The 18716-nt window shown below is 39.1% G+C and overlaps 1 protein-coding gene across 3 annotated transcripts in view; it reads left to right on the top strand.

Annotated features, from left to right (window-relative positions):
- TMPRSS15 (transmembrane serine protease 15) overlaps window positions 1-18716 on the top strand; it is a 63667-nt gene that overhangs the window by 25930 nt on the left and 19021 nt on the right. For all 3 annotated transcript variants that reach the window (XM_079972026.1, XM_079972024.1, XM_079972025.1), the window contains 9 exons: window positions 1798-1947; window positions 2619-2724; window positions 2960-3110; window positions 4149-4290; window positions 10885-10974; window positions 12037-12162; window positions 13016-13156; window positions 13933-14043; window positions 17082-17214. In XM_079972026.1, the coding sequence (XP_079828152.1) occupies window positions 1798-1947; window positions 2619-2724; window positions 2960-3110; window positions 4149-4290; window positions 10885-10974; window positions 12037-12162; window positions 13016-13156; window positions 13933-14043; window positions 17082-17214 (1150 nt within the window). The remainder of the gene's footprint in view (window positions 1-1797; window positions 1948-2618; window positions 2725-2959; window positions 3111-4148; window positions 4291-10884; window positions 10975-12036; window positions 12163-13015; window positions 13157-13932; window positions 14044-17081; window positions 17215-18716) is intronic.

The following is an 18716-nucleotide window of genomic DNA, read 5'->3' as shown; positions in this document are numbered from 1 at the left end:
CTTTCTATATCATTACCCTTTTTGCTGCTTATAGATACCAGAAGGGCTGTATCATCAAGGCTGCTTACTTGTATTTCAGCTTTGAACTCTTTAGACTTTCTTTAAAAAAAAATAAATCAAAATTGGGAAAATGTATCCATACCTAGAGATGTTACCCAGGAACATACACAATTAACAGGATTTACAGATTAATGAAGATGATTTCCCATTTAATTCCCATTTCACCTTGATAATTACCATATTATGTTACTTTTTTCCTAGATGTTAGTACTCCGTGGTTTGGGAAAAAATAAATTAAATTGATTGAAATGTCTGACTAGTGGCATGCAAGAATATATTTCTTTGTTTAAGAAATTTCTGTAGCACATTTTAGGACAATATCCAGTTACTTCAAACCAGCATCCAGCATCATGCTCTACTCTCCAAATGGCATTTTTTAAAATGCGCATTGACAGGTCTTTTAAATTCTTTTAAATTTAAATTCCTCCAAAATTGAAAACCATGATAGGCAGAAACATGATAGGCAGGAGGCCCTGATTCTTGTGCTTCGCTGCAGGCATCAGATCAGGACATCTGGCATAGCTTTCATGAAATGGGTAGTCTGGTATGGGTGCAAGTGATCCCTAAGATAACTGGGTTACAACCTGTTTAGGGCTTTAAAAGTCAGAGCTGGTAACAACTATGCCCAGCATGTTGTACAAAACAAAAGCAAAAACACAACTTCTATATTCATTAAGAAGACATTAAGTGCTTTCAGCTGAGTCTTCTTTCTTCATATAAATAGATACCCTGTTGGAACACACACAGTTCAAACTAAATGTAGGCATTCATGCATAAGAACCACTGCTGAGTTGTAATATCATGTGTTATTTTGAAGCAAATATCCTCTGGCCCTGAAAACAAAGACCTGTATCTTTAATATTCATTTCTTCTGTGGCTATTAACAAACCTTACAGTCATAAAAGATACAAGTTGCTGCACTGATCTTGAAGAGAGGTAGAGTTCTCCAGTTGCCTAGGCATTTCTGTCTTCCTTTGCAGACGGGCCTAGGGCTTAGCCACACTTACCTTTCCCCCCACTCTTTCCCAACCCAGCTCTGTGTCTGAGCATGGGGGTATTTTTGCCCCTGAGCTTTCCCCACAAAAACCTGCTTTTTGAGCACTTCATCAGAGCAAATATCAATTTGGCTTTTCCACGGATTGCCATTTGTTCCAACTGAGCTTTAAAGAGTGGAGTTTTGTGGGGAAAGGCTCTGGAGCAAAAAAGGGTGGGGTGCTCGGACATAGAGCTTTAAAGCGTGGACCATGCCTAGAACAAGCAGAGGAAATGTAAGTGTCGATAAGTCCATGGTTGAATATTAGAATGAATATTAGAATGGAGGGAGATTTGCATCTGCATTACAGGCTTACTGCATATCGAGAATCCTAGAACTGCAGAGTGAGAATGGACTCCAAGGGTCATCCAGTCGAACACCAATCCCCTAATGCCGGTTGAGGGAAATAGTACTCATGTTTAGTGCTTTGAGAATGGGGAAAGACCATTAAACCTACCATGAAACTAGTACAGAAAATAAGTGTGTGTGGATTATCTACAGAAAACCATGCCAAGGCTCATAGAAGCTAACATTTGGGTGATGTATTTTCAGGTTGGATGGGAAGCACTTTCAACACAGTCACTTTGCTTGTAATATGAAAAGGATTATAATAAATGAGTACATGGTGGAATGTCATTGTTCACAATCCATTGAGTTAATTTATTAAATTTTGTTTCATTAATTTATTCACATTTCGCTTCAAGACAGTCAGAAACTTAGCTGCACTTTTGAAGATGGCTTTTGTTACTGGATTCAAGATTTAGATGACGATGATGAATGGGCAAGAATTAGTGGTCCCACATTCCCTATTACATCTGGCCCTAACTTTGATCATACATTTGGCAATTTATCAGGTAAGAATTAAGATATGAGCAAAACATGAATTGATTTGAATTTTCTTTTTTTTACCAATGTATTTTTGCAAAATAAAATAGAAATGTCTTGCAAGGCAGGAGGGATAATTTCCCCTCTTGAAGATCTCACTACTCTTTGTACACTTGACAATATATCTTATAATCATCAATCTCATTTGGATACCTATTTGGACCAATGGAATGCATATATTAATATCAATGTTTAGGTCAGAACTGACGGATTATATTTATTGTTCATGTGAGTTAACAATGTCCCCCCCTTTTTTGTTATATCTGCAAAATAAAGAATATTTGTTTGTATTTAGCAAAGGAAACAATGTCTGCTCTAAAAACTGAGAGTTTTAGCTTGTCAGGCCTGGGGCTACAAAACATGGGCTCCTTGGACCTTTCCCCTCAGCCCAGTGATCCATCATGCTTAGGCATCTGTATGAGAGCCAGTGGACTATGTGTGTCTCTTTTTATAAAGCTACAGCAACTAAGTGTCCCATTGAAGCCAATCGTATAAATTATTTTATTATTATTTATTCAATGTATATTCCATTGTTCAGGGTAGAAGTTCAGGGCAACAAATTAGCAAGTATACTTCCTTAGGTAGTTGGTGGAACAAGGAGTTAATAATTAACTAATATATATTATTATCTGTCTTGCAGGCTATTACATTTCAACACCAATGATGTCTGGAGGCAGACTTGTGAGAGTTCGACTTTTAAGCTTATCCTTAGTCCCCTCTTCAGATGTGTTCTGCCTAAGTTTCTGGTATTGTGAACATACCATATGTACTAATAGCAAAGTCAGTTCTCTCTCCTCCCTCCTCAAAATCTGTTCCAGAGAATCCCCCAACCCTCTGGAACAGATTTTGAGGGTCCACGAGGGGCTGCAGAGGGGAGGAAAAGCTCAGTGCACAAGCTGAAGTCTGCTGTGCTAGTGGATACCAGGTGGATTTCAATTTAATATGCCAGAATGAATAATTACTTCTCATTTTCCAATTCAGGTATCACATGTATGGTATTAATGTGTATCGTTTGAGCATTACCATCACGTACGATCAGAACACTGAAAGGACAGTTTTCCAGAAAGAAGGAAATTATGGAAATAACTGGAACTATGGGCAAATAACACTAAATGAAACATCTAATTTTAAAGTATGTCAAGCTATTTATCATCAGTAAAGAATGTAGTCAGGTCACTGAGTTCAGTGGGCCTTTATTACCATTCCCAGTCTTCTATCCCAATCTTCATATCTGCAAAATGAATACTTTTATCATTACAGTCTGCCAAAAAATGGTTATAGCACACAAGACTAGTTAGTATGAGCAGACTGTATGTTTTTGACAGAAGAAATTATTATGATTATGTTGGAACACTGAAACTTCTCTCTGTCTTGAGCTAGCCAGCTTTGTCACCAGCTAAGAACCCTTGGCTAGAGTGATGAAATATATCTACAACTGAAATTTACCTGCTTTACTTGAAGTACTTCATATAGGAACGCAATATGAAGTCTCTCTCCCCCTCCCCAATTTCTTTTGGGACTCACACCAGGGACCTTTCGATTCCAAAACAGCAATTCTAGGACTTGGTTATGCTTACATTGTCAAACTTGGCTTCTAAAGAGAACGTGCTTAGATCTAGTTTATAAATTATTGGCCTAACATGTCCAATAAATCAACAGAACCTTTCTATTGAAGAATTGTTCCTTCAGGTTTCCTGTACTGAAAAATGGATTCGGTCCATAAGTTCTACTGTATTCATATGTCATCTTTCCATCCACTAACACTGTCGGTAGCAAAAATGGCTAGAGATGTTTTGGGAATCTGAATGTGTAGTGATTCCTTTTAGGGGAGGTAGAATTCCTTGTAAAGCCATTAAAAGGTTCACATAGATGACTGCTCATATTTCTACTTATTAAAATTAGAAATGTAGAAAGATTCCTTCTATAATAGTGGAATCCCATACATGTCTAGGAAGCAAGCCCCATCACTGAATCCCATGGTTCTTACTCCCATGTGTGTCTGATTTTAAAAATGTGTCTGCGTTGTGTGGTTTTATGTATGATAGCTCTTATATCTTTTTATGAAAAGTGATATATAAATTATGTGTAAATAAGTAGAATAAATAAAATAAATAAGTAAAATCTAAAATGAAACGGTATGTATAACATTTTATGTGATTTTTTTAAACAGGTTGCTTTTGATGCCTTTAAAAGACCAGGATGGGATGGCATTGCCCTTGATGATATTGGTCTGACAAATGGAGGCTGCAATGAAACTGTTTATCCAGAGCCTACTTTGGTCCCCACAGTCCCTACGACCCCTCAGCTGCCCAGTAAGTATTATTGTTTTCTGTGATCACAGAAGCATTTCATTATAGGTTGGATTACTATGTTGTATTCTTGGAGGGGGCTATCAATAGTAAGTGGAACAGCTGATGACAGAAAAACAAAGCAAAGCTAGAGGCATAATATCTGAAGAAGGAATAACATCCCTTCACCTGCCATTCCTATGTTATCTCTTTCCTACTGACTGTTCTGCTTGCTGCAGCCAGTCAAGGTGGGAATTAAGGATTTAGCACTGCCAGGGCTGGACTCTTATCGGCATTGCTGCACTATAGCTCTCCTCTGCACTGTACAATTATGTGGTGCAAGGGGTTATAATGCTCTGCTGTTCCACTATTTTAAATTTTGAATGGCATGTCTGCCCAGGACTTTCTTTGGGGACTGGCTGTGCTAATTTAGCACATTTGAGCCCTTGACTCCAAACAACTAGCTAGTGCCATGCTAGCCCTCAACCCTCTGGCATGGCAGATGATGGGGGAAATAGTAGGGCTATTTGATTTATGCCACACAGAAGCCAGTTTTTGAGCAAGGAGGGATATTTCACTATGTGGAGGCCTTAAGACGAAAGTGTAATATTTCTAATGCATCCCCAAATTAACTGTAACCTATTAAAATCCAGACTTCCTACTGACGTCACACACTGATGCAAATTCATCCATGGCATCACTTTGCAGATCATCACTAATGTAAAATCCCATTTATTGCATTATGTGACAACTTGATGTTCACTGAAAATCTCAGCAAAAGCATTGATAGGATATGACTTTCGTGCGCAGGGGGGAAATAAGGATGTCTTAATTAAATTCACATATTTTCCAATTTTGCTGCTGTTGCTGTGTTAGATGCTGAAAGACACAGAGTTGATGATGCACATGAGTAATTTCTGTCCATTTCAGAGAGAAACACTAACCTATATCTCATGAACATTCAGTGAACTGACAAATAATAACAAGGGTGGAAAGGATAAAGGGTCAGCCATACATGCTTATGAAACAGTTAATGAGGTTCTGAGGCAGGATCAGATTGCTTCACATAATGAAATAATAGCATATTCTATACTAACTCTGGCCAGGGAAAGATGGCTAATACGTCTAGTTTTATTATATTCCTTCTTCTGCTAAAGCATGCTGAAAATTGTTTTCCCTCTAGAGCTATCAGAAATCTTGAATACCATCAAATTCAATCTTTCAACTTGTCACATTTTTATAATACTACTGATATTATTAAATCTGTTCTGCCAAAAACAACAGACAAAAAGGACCTGAGCCTACCTCAGCCTACTCCAATAAACATTAGCTGTAATGCAGCACTCAATGGAGACAATAGCAAAGCATCAGTGATTTTAAAGGAATTGGATAGGCCGTCTTTTACACGTTGCTGTAATATTCCCATTTCTAGATGTGAAATATATGGTTTTTTTAAAAGGATGGATATTAGTGAAATTTTAAAACAGGGCATGGTGTTTAAAATCATTGGAAGGGGATACCCTTACCATCTTTTAGTATATCACTAATATCTATCGCTCTTTTTTCAGATTCTGTTCTACATGGGGACATGATAGGAGATGGAAGTTGCATTGCACACAAAATGTCCTTGCAGTAACAAAACTATATAGCTGGACACCACCCATAGTTATTTGCTGCTATTTGCAGAAAAGAGTCCATTGCAAACTAATTTCCACAGCTAGTCTGCTTCAAAATGTTTCCCATAATGTTACTCTTGAGGGTGTCGCTGAACCAATCAGAATTCATTCAAAATGCTTTCAACCATTCACATTGCTGCTGCTGCAGTTCCTTTCTAAGAAAGACGGGTATGGTCTACTGGGTGGACCAGAGTGAAGACTTCAGGTGCTGGTCTTCACTCTGGTCCGCCTACTGAACATAAAGGCAGGTCGTGCTTGCACTCTTCTCCACACCCTTCCCAGCCTTTTGCCTTGCTCTTCCTTCTCTTCCCATTGCTTAAACTCTGTGTAAATTTGTGTGTGTGAGACAGAAGGTGGGGTTGCTCTACCTACTGTGACCTCTGGCTCTTCCTACCCCTGCTCTTAAATGCCCCATCCTTTGCCCAGCCAGCCCCACTAGGTAGCATCCGTCATCTTTCTCTTATTCATTTTCATTTTACATAGTTCTATAAACCTCTAACATGTTCTATCTTCAGCTTTTTCCCCAGACTAAACGCTTAAGTGCCTTAGCCTTTCCCTTGAAAGGAAGCTGCTCCATTTACACAGCGTTCCAAATCTGACTGTGTGACCTTGTCATTCTTGAGATTCTGTTTTCGTAATAATTCTTAACACTGAAGTCAGATGACATTTCCAGTGAGCTTCATTCTATAGATCCAATATGGCTTTTCTGGGTGGCCACAGACACTGAATATCCATTCAGCATGCATCTGGTTGGGAATTTATTTTTGTCCCTAAGTAATTTACTATGCACATACAATGGTACCTGACATTTTTTTACTCCTTTATTTAATTTTGGATCACCTCACAATTTCAAAATAAACATAGAAAAGTGATGTATCTTCCAGTCTGATGGCTTGGAAGGTAGTATGAACAATCTTGAAAGTACATTTCAAGATAAAAGCAGAAGTATTTTTCTACATTATTTTTGCCAATAGAACTATGTTTCCTATTCATGAATAGGAAATCTAGTGTACAGGAATCATACACAATCAAATTTTGGCCAAGCTCAAGTTTTGACTTTGCTTCTATGGTTCTGTTTAAATCATCAGATCACACACAGAGAGACACTATTTTCCTCATCTTGTTATCCAGCCTTAAAAACCTGCTCCAAAACAAAATGCCAGTGATTTATATCTGTTGAGAATGGACTTCACTTGAGGTTTTCCCCTGACTCTAGTTCTATCAATATCTTCATTAAATTTATGTCACTTGATGTGTAGCTTCTTTCTATTGCACATCTTTTGCTATCTCTGGACGTGGCAATTCAGTCAACTAGAAAACCATATAGATTGGCCAACACTGAAAAATGAAAACAAGTCTATTCTTTATTGTAGCACCCAGCAGTTCATAGAACAAAAAAACTGACAGGCAATCAAGGCACAGTCTTCACAGGACCACGCTCCAAATTTCTTTAAACTTTCAGTAGATGTAAGAGAGCATTCTGCTGAGACACATTTGGGGCTGTTTGTATGAGTACACTTCACTTAACGCCATATGTCTCAATATGGGGAGACCAATCCATGTGTAAACAGTTCAAATAACCTTGGTCTCTATAGCCCTAGCCATGGAGGACATTAACCAAGAACTGCTTAAATTATGCGTGATGTCAGGTTTCTTGAGGGTTTCCTATGTGGCTTATATATCCAGTTGTTCCGCCAAATTGAAATATGTGATACATGCAAATAGTGTTTAAACTCAATGTAAAACAAAGATTGATTCCATAGTGCTGCCATCTTTCACCCTCAATGTGCCACAAATGCATAGAAAAAATGGTGGGATTTGTATAAAAATAAAATAAAAAATAAGGGTGTATTCTCTTTGGGATGCCATATATTAGAACCAAATGTACATACCTAGAACATCCCTTATTACTTTGTTATGCTCAGCAGTGATTAAACAGCAGTAGCAACAGTAGCTGGTAACAATGGTAACTACAATATCTTTAGAACTTTAGCTTACTGCCCTTCACAAACATTTGGCAGCCATAGATAGATCTACTTCATGTCAAGAGTATGACACTGGTAGGTGAATGATGAGTCTGCTGTGCAAATGGTTATTAATATGTCACTCGGGAGTTGCAGTTTTTCTGTTTAGTGCCACATACAAGGGTATGATCTTGTGCATTTGGCATATGAGAACAAAAAAAGAATGTCCTGACACATATCTTACTCTGTCCTAGAAAATGGGGGGGGGGGAGTAATTAAGTTAATAAACTGTGAGAACAATCCTTTGCTCCAAGGGAAGGTGGCTGAGACACAGCAAGATGCTGCTGATCTATCTCTCCAGTGCCCAGAGGTCCATCACCAGAGGTCCCCTGATGCAGCAATAGAAAACTCCACCTGGTGATCATGTCCCATTGGGGGGTGAAAACAGGGCACTCCGGGTGGGGATACAGTGGATCTGCTGGATCCTAAGCCCCTTCATTCCCCCACCATAGTCCCAGACGGGTCCCCTAATTATACCAACTCAGAGCAGGCATAATTAATCCCCTCCTATTGCAATCAATTTAGGAGTGGAGAGACCCAGAGGGGGGGATACAATATCTCCTCCCACCCTGGCCGCAGCTAACCAGCAGGACATAGGAAGAAGTGGCAGCTTTGCCACTCACAGATTGTCCCCCTCCTACCCATACATATTCATTGTGTTGCTCTCTCTATGTGGTGACAGTTTTCCTAAGAACCCAGGTGACTGGATGTTCTTTGATGTTAAAGTCCATTAATCAGTAATAGTGAAATAGTCAACCAAGTTTATTTCTCTCTTTTTCCATGCCAAAAAAAGAAAAAAGTTTTCTTATTTGGACCCTTTGCAATTATGGAATATTTAAACATATTAATTCACTGGTACACTTCTCAACTTCTCTTAGAGAAAACAAACTATTTTGAAACAGATACACAAGCTGCCTGTTGTACAGCTAAGCATGCTGGTCTTCAGCAGCAACCACTGAAGTACTAAAAACTGAGCTTTGCCCCACACCTTGTGACTTGACATTTGAAGGTTATTAGGGCAGACAGTCCAGAGTGAGGCTTCTTTCTTTAAATATGTAGCTCTCAACCTTTCTCCATTGAATGCTTATTCTGCCGCTGTATGATTAGTATATCTAATAGCATAGTATAAGAGGATGCATGAAGCAATATTATAGAGGAAGATCTGTTCCACACAGAGTAGTCAAATTATCATTAGATTTAATGGTATCATTATAATTATAATAGCTGATCCTCTAAATGCTTCTTTCAAGCCATCTGTACCTAGACAGCTGTTAATATATCTTGTTAGACAAAGAATAAAAGATACATTGCCTGGTGAGGTGTTCAGCATAAAATTATACTTTATTCTAAAACTTGGGTCTTCATTATTTAAGAATACATCTTCTACTTAGCATGTATTATAGATATTAGAGAGGCTTAGTAATTTTGCCAGGCTCATTAATGCCCATGACATTTCTTTCCTTCTCCATATTTTTTCTGTAGGACCATAAAAACCATCTTAAGATAAACAGACTACTTTTTGAACTTCCCAAGTTCTTTCTGTGTAATTAAACATTGCTAGGGCCCTCGGCTGAGTGAAGAGATTTAAACCTCTCTGCCCAACCAGCTCTCTGTGTGTTTTAATTTCCCTTTTGCTGCCGCTGCCCCCAAACTCTGTGGTGTCTAGCAAGGACAGAACAATTAGTGTGGAGACCTAATCCATTTTCCAGGGCAGGGGTTAGCAATCCCCAGTTTTGATTTTAAATCAGTAGACAGGATTGTAACATTGCTGATTTTATTATAAATATAATGTTGTGTTTCTTAGCCCCTTGAGAAATGTTTGTTTATTTTTTATTAGAATGTCTTAGCCAAAAGGACTTATTGAGCCCAAAATAATATTTTGCCCTGTTTACTTGGGGTACGTAAATCCAAAAATGCTTTCCTGTGTTCAGGAATAAGCCTTTCTCAAACCCAAGAGGGAGGTTAGGTCTAGTGCAGTCCTTTTTCTACTGCATGCCTGGCATTATTCAGCTGGAAAAGAGGTCACTATCCATCTGGTAGAGCTGGGTTTGGAGACATTTACAAAAATGCACAGGTCAGTCAGTGTCAATTAAGGAATTAGTCTAGATACTGGGATGCCCTTGTAAGGTACTTGGAAAATTATACACTGAAGGCTTTCTCAGAGAAAAGAAAGGTAGAGGGAGGATAAGAATTGAGATGACTGCAATGTCCAGAAGGCTGTGATGCTTTAGAGTTCAAGGGAAAGGAGGGACATTGAAGTGGCGCAGTGGAAAGCTAACAACGGCAAGGTTCCTGTGCATCAGGGAAAGTTCAAAAGGGAGGCAGTTCTCCTCAGTCAAGACTTTGCCAGTCAAGGATCAGTCGATGAGGAGGAGCACAGAAAATCAAAGTGGGAGTTTACAAGTCATAAGACTAAGCTTATCCCAGCAAGATATGTCCTGGAATTCAGATAGCAGCCAGGTCAGCAACGTCACTCTCCAAAAATCTCTTTGTGTTCAGTGTTTAAGAAGTGCAAGAATGGACGCCAAGCCAAGAGTTCCAAAATCCAGTGAGGCTGTGTCTCTGTTAGCAACACTGCTCTTGAAATTCCACCACTTTGGAATATCTTAATCCAGTTATAGTTTTAGAAACCAAAGGCTCACGAAGGCATGGGGCTTTTGTCATTTGAATGAATGAATGCAAGCATGAATCCTGTGTCTTGCGAATGCACACATTTGGAGCAAGTGCACAGCAATGTATGGTGCATATACTCTTTCTAAGGATGAGATAAGGATATGCCCAAACAGCATTACATGGAAAAAGAGGGAGCAAGGTTGGAGCACAGTTTCTAAATTTTCAGCCAAGTAAACAACTGTATTGATATACACTAGTCAATGAATAAATGGATTGTCATTTCTTTATCATTTTTCCCCTTTCAGCTGACTGCGGTGGACCATTTGACCTGTGGGAACCAAACACTACATTTAGCTCCATGAATTATCCAGATAATTACCCCAACCTAGCCTCTTGTAAGTACTGTAACTTCAGAACTTAATGAATGTTTGTTTGTTTGACAACATTTATATACCACTTAATCAACAAAATTTTGTTAAGCAGTTTACATCATAAGCTGTTATTAGACTGGATGGAATATGGTATGTGGTCATGAACAGTGCTTATACATAAGGAAAATCTTGTGACCATACTAGGAGCCTAGAAAGGTACACTGTGTTTAAATACTGCACAGAAATGGTTGCATTCCCTCTTTTATTTGGTGTGGAATAGGGGTGGACTGGACTGTTAATTTCAGTTCTCTCAGTTTCTCATTCTTCCAGTCTTAAACTCCTCCCCACATTTCTGCAGAAATTTGCTATTTTAAAACTAATCATGAGCGTTTATTTTTCTAATAAACACATTTTTGTATGCAGTTTTGACTGATGTACATATTTTTGCAAGCAGTTTCCCTAATAAAGTGCATTTTGTTTGTTATTTTCACCAAAATATTCATTTTTATGTATATTTACACAGGATATATGCATTTTTGTAGACACTGCTTGACTGGAGAACTGTATCGCACAATTAAGAAAAGTATGAATTTCAAGTATTCCTGTGTTTTGGTTCTCATTGTATCAGAAAGTATGAATTAGGCATGATTGCCTCTGAATGCAAACTAAATCAAATTTCTTCACTGTCCCTAGTGTGAAATAACATGGTTCTTTATTTATGGTTCCCTTTGCCCACAGCCTGCAGTAAAAGGTGCAATTTCAAAAAAAAATCAAAATGCAGTTTTGATTGTGTCTCTCTGTATTACATAGAACACAGTCAGATAATTCCAAGTAAATGATTGTAGGATGTATTGATGTTCAGAGATGTTCATACTGAAAGGTAGAGCATAAATGGAAGAAGTGACATGCCAGAGTGACTTCACATGAGGCAGGAATTGGTTTTATATTCATTCTCAGACTGGAAGAGAACGTTGTTATGTTTGCCTCTTTGCTTAAGCTGCTACTCATATCTCTCTGTGTGGAGATGTTGATAAATCAAAGCTCTAGTATATCTATAAAACAAAGGGACTGTCTTTTATTTCCTAGGTGTATGGTATTTAAATGCAGAGAAAGGAAAAAATATCCAACTTCATTTCCAGTACCTTGATCTGGAAAATATTAATGACGTTGTAGAAATCAGAGATGGCACAGGAACTGGTTCTTTATTTTTAGGCAAGTATAACCCACAAATTTATGCAGAATTAGAATACTGTGTGTGGTTGAGCAGTATTTCATATTTTCTGGAAAACACAGGCGACCTTAGTAAGTTAGTTAGTTTAAAAAAAATACACAATGAAAGTTGCTTATAGTACATTTGTGACAATTTCACTGAGCTGAGCATGAGATAATATTTTGATGGTTTATCCTTGCTAGAGTTAAAAATATAACATCAATAACACTAGCTGCAACAATGCAGGTGAAACTAGAAGTGGGCAGGTTCTACTCTGGAAACAATTTGGTGGGCTTTTCACACAGACTTCACTGAAACTTCCAAATTGGCTGGTATAGTTTAAAAGAATTACAGAGAGGTCTTTCTGGACTCTGAAATGCTGTTTATCCCATGATGCTCCATAGGTTTCTGTGTAGTAAGGCTTTCAGTGTGTCAGGCATTGTTGTAGCACCATTGTAGCATGTTGTACCACAATGTGGTAGAGAGGCTTCCATGCATATGTGGCAGATTCTAGTGGTGAACCCACAACTTGCTTGAACCAGAACTGCTAATAGATTACAGATGTTGGTCCTGTTTCAGGTATATTTCCCCACAAATTCCAGTTTGGGCAGAATTCACCAATATATGTGGATGAAACATATTGAAAGAATTCAGGATACTTTTTCTAGACTAGTCTTAAAAAACTGTGTCCCCTAGATATAGATAAAGGACAATGGCATTTTTTTCACTCATAAAATTATGGGGTTGGGTTTTTTCTTATTATTTTTATGTATAACAACACTTCACACAATTTCTAAGCAGAAAGCATTTGACCTGTATCTAAAATATACATATTTCTGTTTTCTCTATGGGTAGCTGTATATACAGGAAAGTCCCCGGTGCCAGATATATTCTCTACGACTCATCAGATGACTGTATTCTTTATTACTGACGATTCTGTAACTAAGAAAGGATTTGCAGCCAATTTCACTACAGGATACCATTTAGGCATGCCAGGTGAGATTCACACTTACACATTTTTAATCAAAAATTTTAAAAGGGCACATGAAACTGTGAACAATCCTATGCATGTCTACTTAGAAGTTAGTTTCATTGGGTTTAATGGAGCTTCCTCTATTACAGTGTATAAGGCTAAAGCCTTCAAATGTAATTCACATTTATCAGGACCTCTGTTGAACTAATCTACATCTTACACACTAACTTTCAGTTATTCAGTTATGGATAATTCTGTACTCCAAAGAAGCTCAGCAGGGATGATTTGCTGCAGAGAACCGGGGGGTGGGTGGGAGGGAATTGCCCTCTTCTCACTTTCCCCTGAGATTCCTTCTCAACTCCATACACTTCTGTTTCCTGTGGGATGCCAGGCTGTGTTTGCCTTTAAAAACATTGGTCTAAGAAATCATGGGCTTTCAGAGAGGAAATAGTATGAAGAAAAGGGTTAAGCATCCTCCCTGCTCTTTCCCCACTGCAAATCACCTTCTTCTGATGACAGATGGAGGAACGAAGAAGTGGCTGTTGGACTAATGTTGGTTATCAGGGTAACCTAGTATCTCTTCACAAGAAGAGGTTAACTAAGCCCTTTTGAACTGTAAGTCCTTTTTGCAGGAGTTGCAAGAATGCCCTTACACATGAGAGACCAGAAAATTGCCTCAAGTTTCTAAAGATAAAATGGATTCAGATTGTGTTTATTAACATTATGTAGAATTCGAGTTCAGTACAATAATTAAAATGCTACATTTTTATGGCCAATGATACATATTTTTATTTTACAGATCCCTGTGGTCCCAATTATTATCAGTGTGGAAGTGGAGAATGCATCCCGCTGGTTTACCTTTGTGATCAATCACAGCACTGTAAAGATAATTCTGATGAATCAGACTGTGGTAAATCTTTATTTCAAAAACGAAAAACAAGCTACCCACTTCTAATACATGTGACATTCTTGAATAAGTAAAAAAAAAAAAAAACCTCAATAAGAAATTGTGATATATAGAATATCTTCAGGGAGGAAAGTAGATGTTAAAAACTTTGCTTTACTATCACAGCTTGTTCACAAACCTTTCTTACCTAAGTGTAATGAACAATATGCCTATCCTTGATCTTCTATAGCAGTTACTTTATCTTGTTTGACGGTGACATCACCACACCTTTCCTGTGCTAATCTCTTTCTCAAAAAAATGTGAGGAACTAAGAACTCTGTTTACAGAGATCACTAGTTAGAAAACTAAGTCATCCTAACACTTCTTTATGGATTTTTGCTTTCCCTGGACAAGTGCTATAACTCCTGAGCTCATATACCTGTAGAGTGGATTATAGGATCAAGCAAAGGAATTATAAGAACAACCAAACTGGATGGCACAAGTAGGCAAGCATACATTTGGAAGGATGTACTGTTTCATAGTAGATATGCCCCGCTTCCACATCTACTTTTCTGGTAGGTGAAGGGCTTTTTTTTTTTTTTTTTTTTTGTATGTGAAGCAGTGCAAGCTGCTTTATCTCCATGGGAACAATCTACCCACTGGTTTATATTTAATAGGCTTCATTCCACTGACCCTACTGAAACTTTCACACAGGCCAAGATTCTCAACCAAAATGTAAACCATGTTACATACTGCTGTATCTATACATATACAATATTTAAAGCAGACTGAGGCCACAGAGTGAAGAGCCAAATGTACTTTGAGCTCTGTATGCTCAGTATCTATGCACATACCCTCTCTGAATTAGTATGCCCTGGGCCAGAGAATACACATGATCTTTTGGGAGCTCTGTTCATTTTAGTGGTAAAGGGAGATCTGTACATGATATCCCTTAGACTCCTTGTGCAGCTCTGTTTCCACTGAACTGAAAGAATAAACTATTGAGGACTGAGACTTGCAGCCTAGTATCTTGAACCAGAATGTATATACACGTAGGAGCTGTAGATTTACTGCCTCTGCAACGTCCTATTTATTCACTTCAATGTTTGTTTAAAAAGCATGCTTAGGACTAAATTCTCAAGCTCACTTTCAAGCAAACAAGTTTAGGATCAAGTGTAAGCCTGATAAAAGTGTTTGACAGGAGCATAAAACAGCTGTGGGGGAGCGCCATTTCAACTCTTTTGCAACACATATGCGGGTTACTTTGACAGCTATGACAGCTGTTGTCACAGTACCATCTGTGGAGGTAGTTATTTCCAAAATTAAATGTTCCATACATAGCTCTGTTTCTCATAAAACAGAAATAATGGTCTCTGTGCACCAATTTATATGCAGAACTGATGTTAAAATGATGCTAGGGTCTGGTTTTTTAAAAAGACAAAATTGCTCTCACAGACAAAGAGCTGTCTGACACAATCGTTTCTGTGGGTGGATGTTTAGATTTGGAGACACGTATTTCCTTGGCTTATGTTAGATAAATCATAACTGTTAGTAGTGAAACTCTTAGACATCTGTTGGCAGGTATCTTGGGCTATATCATTAGTGGTATATGTGTCCAAAGGCAAAATACAGCTCCTAATACATCTTATCTTGCTATATTTAAAGAAGACGACATTTTTATCGGTAGTCTACTTTTTGTAGCAGAAGCTTATTTTAAAAAAACTATACTTTATTATTTTTTTAACAAATATGAACCTGCAAATGTTGGCAGTAATTTCTATAGAAGGTTTAATATCTGAATAATACAAGTATTTATTTGCTCAATTTTACTCCCATAAAATTGTGGCTGTGGTTATGGTTAATTGAACACCTATCCCTAAAGTGCAATATGAAATACTTTATTTGCATGTACTTTGCTACTGCAGTGACCTTTTTTGTTCCTCTTTTATTGGTCAAGGCATTTGTAAAATCTTCTGTCCATATGTTTCCTCTAACAGTGTACTTGAGCCAACAGTGTGACGCGGCAGCTAAAAAAGCCAATGCAATTCTGGGCTGCATCAGTAGGAGTATAGCATCTAGATCAAGGGAAGTAATAGTGCCACTGTATTCTGCTCTGGTCAGACCTCACCTGGAGTACTGTGTCCAGTTCTGGGCACCATAGTTCAAGAAGGACACTGACAAACTGGAACGTGTCCAGAGGAGGGCAACCAAAATGGTCAAAGGCCTGGAAACGATGCCTTATGAGGAACGGCTAAGGGAGCTGGGCATGTTTAGCCTGGAGAAGAGGAGGTTAAGGGGTGATATGATAGCCATGTTCAAATATATAAAAGGATGTCACATAGAGGAGGGAGAAAGGTTGTTTTCTGCTGCTCAGAGAAGCGGACACGGAGCCATGGTTCCAAACTACAAGAAAGAAGATTCCACCTAAACATTAGGAAGAACTTCCTGACAGTAAGAGCTGTTCGACAGTGAAATTTGCTGCCAAGGAGTGTGGTGGAGTCTCCTTCTTTGGAGGTCTTTAAGCAGAGGCTTGACAACCATATGTCAGGAGTGCTCTGATGGTGTTTCCTGCTTGGCAGGGGGTTGGACTCGATGGCCCTTGTGGTCTCTTCCAACTCTATGATTCTATGATTCTACTTATCATACCATCCACAGATGCACCTAAGGGATGCTAAGCAACATACAGTTGCAAGAAACTCATAGATGAAAGCTTTTCACTGGCCATTCAGGAGTTAACCATGGTACAGTGTCAGCCACCCTGTTTGGGTTACAGGTAATGGGTTCATGATGGCAATGGTGTTTGCTTCAGGACCCAAACTTACACATACACGCGCACGCACACGCGCGCGCGCACGCACACACACACTATGGCTGGCTTCAGAGTAGCTTTCTAAACACCTAAATTAGGGAGAAGTCTTAGCACAAGTCTTAGTTCCCTTTTCCCATTCTTGGCTAGGATGCCTTAAGTTGAGCCCATGCCTCCTCTTCATGAGTGGAAATATCCTACAATCTATAGTGCACTGTTAGAAGTTTACTTCTGAGTCTATTTACTTTGTCAACAGTGCGCTTGGTCAATGGTTCTCTCAGCTTCAAGGGGTTGGTCCAGTTCAAGGTTGAGAATGAATGGTACACAGCTTGTGCAGATGAGTGGGCTGAACAATTGTCAAGCAGTGTCTGTCACTGGTTGGGACTTGGGTAAGTAAGGCTGTTTAATTCATTTTGTTTCAGACTGTATATGCTTCATAATAGCTATATCTGGTAGTAGATAGGCCAACTTTGCAAAGGACAGTATACATACATGTGTGATTATCCAATAAATGAAGATAGATGAAGAATAGATGAAGAATAGGGAACCTATGGCTCTCCAGAGGTTGTTCAGCTCCAGTTCCCATCAGCTCTAGCTGAATCATCAGGGATGACAATAGCTGAAGTCCAGTTATATCTGGAGGGCCATAGGTTTCCCATCCTTAATATAGAGCATCATTTTTAGTGGATCAATACTATGAGGTTATATATTTATATTTTTGTTCTTCCACTAAGGCACTTCTCGGAAAGGGCAGTGGGCAGCTTATGACACTGCTTTGAGAAAGAGCAGGGATGCAGGAAGGGCCCTAAGACTGGTACCCTCTTGAATGTGTTGTGGAGTATAGCTGATTTAGTTCCGCAAAGTCTATTACAAATAAACGAAACTTTCATAACAAATGCTGCATCGTTCAGAAAACCTGCATTGGCCAATGCACTCTGCCTTTTTTCATTAGTTTTAGAAGACATCTTCTTAAATGGAGTATTACCAGCATCTATTAGTAGCACTATTTTAAAGAAAAGTACAGAATGCTAAAACATACAATTGATAATAATATCATCACCACCATCATCTTAATCTTAAGGATGCTATCAGCATGAAGGAGGCTGCCCGTCCATCCTGTAGCTGCCAGGCACTCAGAGGCCCAGTTCCCCCTCTATACACCATCTCCTCTGCAGGGACATGCACCTGTTAGGAAATCCACCCCACAGATGGTTTCCATTGACAGGATTGGACTGAGGATCACCTCGTTCTGAGACAGGCTTTGCATCATGGCCACCTGGGTGGGCATCCTCAAATGTTCTTGTAGGTATCATTCCAGTCTTTGCCATTAAGCCAAATAGGGTAGGCTGCTAAGGACAATGATTTTCACAGCAGCAGTAGCAACAAGATAGTTGCAACACTATTGCTTGGCAGGAGCATCTGTCAGGCACACAGCATTATCTTGGCATCAGCTGTGACCAGTTAGGAGAGGAGGGACCTCTTCTTAGGATACCAGTGGGGCTGCTGTGGCCAGAGAGGCTTTCCCTAAGAGGAGCAATGGCAACTATGGGTTGTTTGGTGAGATACACTAGCAGGCAACCCTCCTCACTGGGAATGGGGGTGTTGCCTGGTCTTTTGTTGAAGATCCCCCTACCTGAACTGAACTTGCTTTCTGTGGCTGCTGCTCCTTGTGGGCAGTTGCTGCTGTTACTGGATCTCCAAATTGCAGCTGCTACTGCTGGTGCATTCCTGTGGAGAGAAAAAGCTTGGGAAAGAGATGTTAGCATGACAATATTGTTTCTTCCCCATTTGCACTTCATTGGGAAAGTGTTCATAGTGCCCAGTATTTGTGAAGTATGTTCCCTGGAGTGTTCACAAGGCCCCTGCTGCACCCCTACCCAAGTGCTCTTTC

Source organism: Podarcis cretensis (assembly GCF_951804945.1).
Source record: "Podarcis cretensis genome assembly, chromosome: 4".
NCBI classification, from domain to species: domain Eukaryota; kingdom Metazoa; phylum Chordata; class Lepidosauria; order Squamata; family Lacertidae; genus Podarcis; species Podarcis cretensis.
This window is presented reverse-complemented; position numbering and strand designations above follow the sequence as displayed.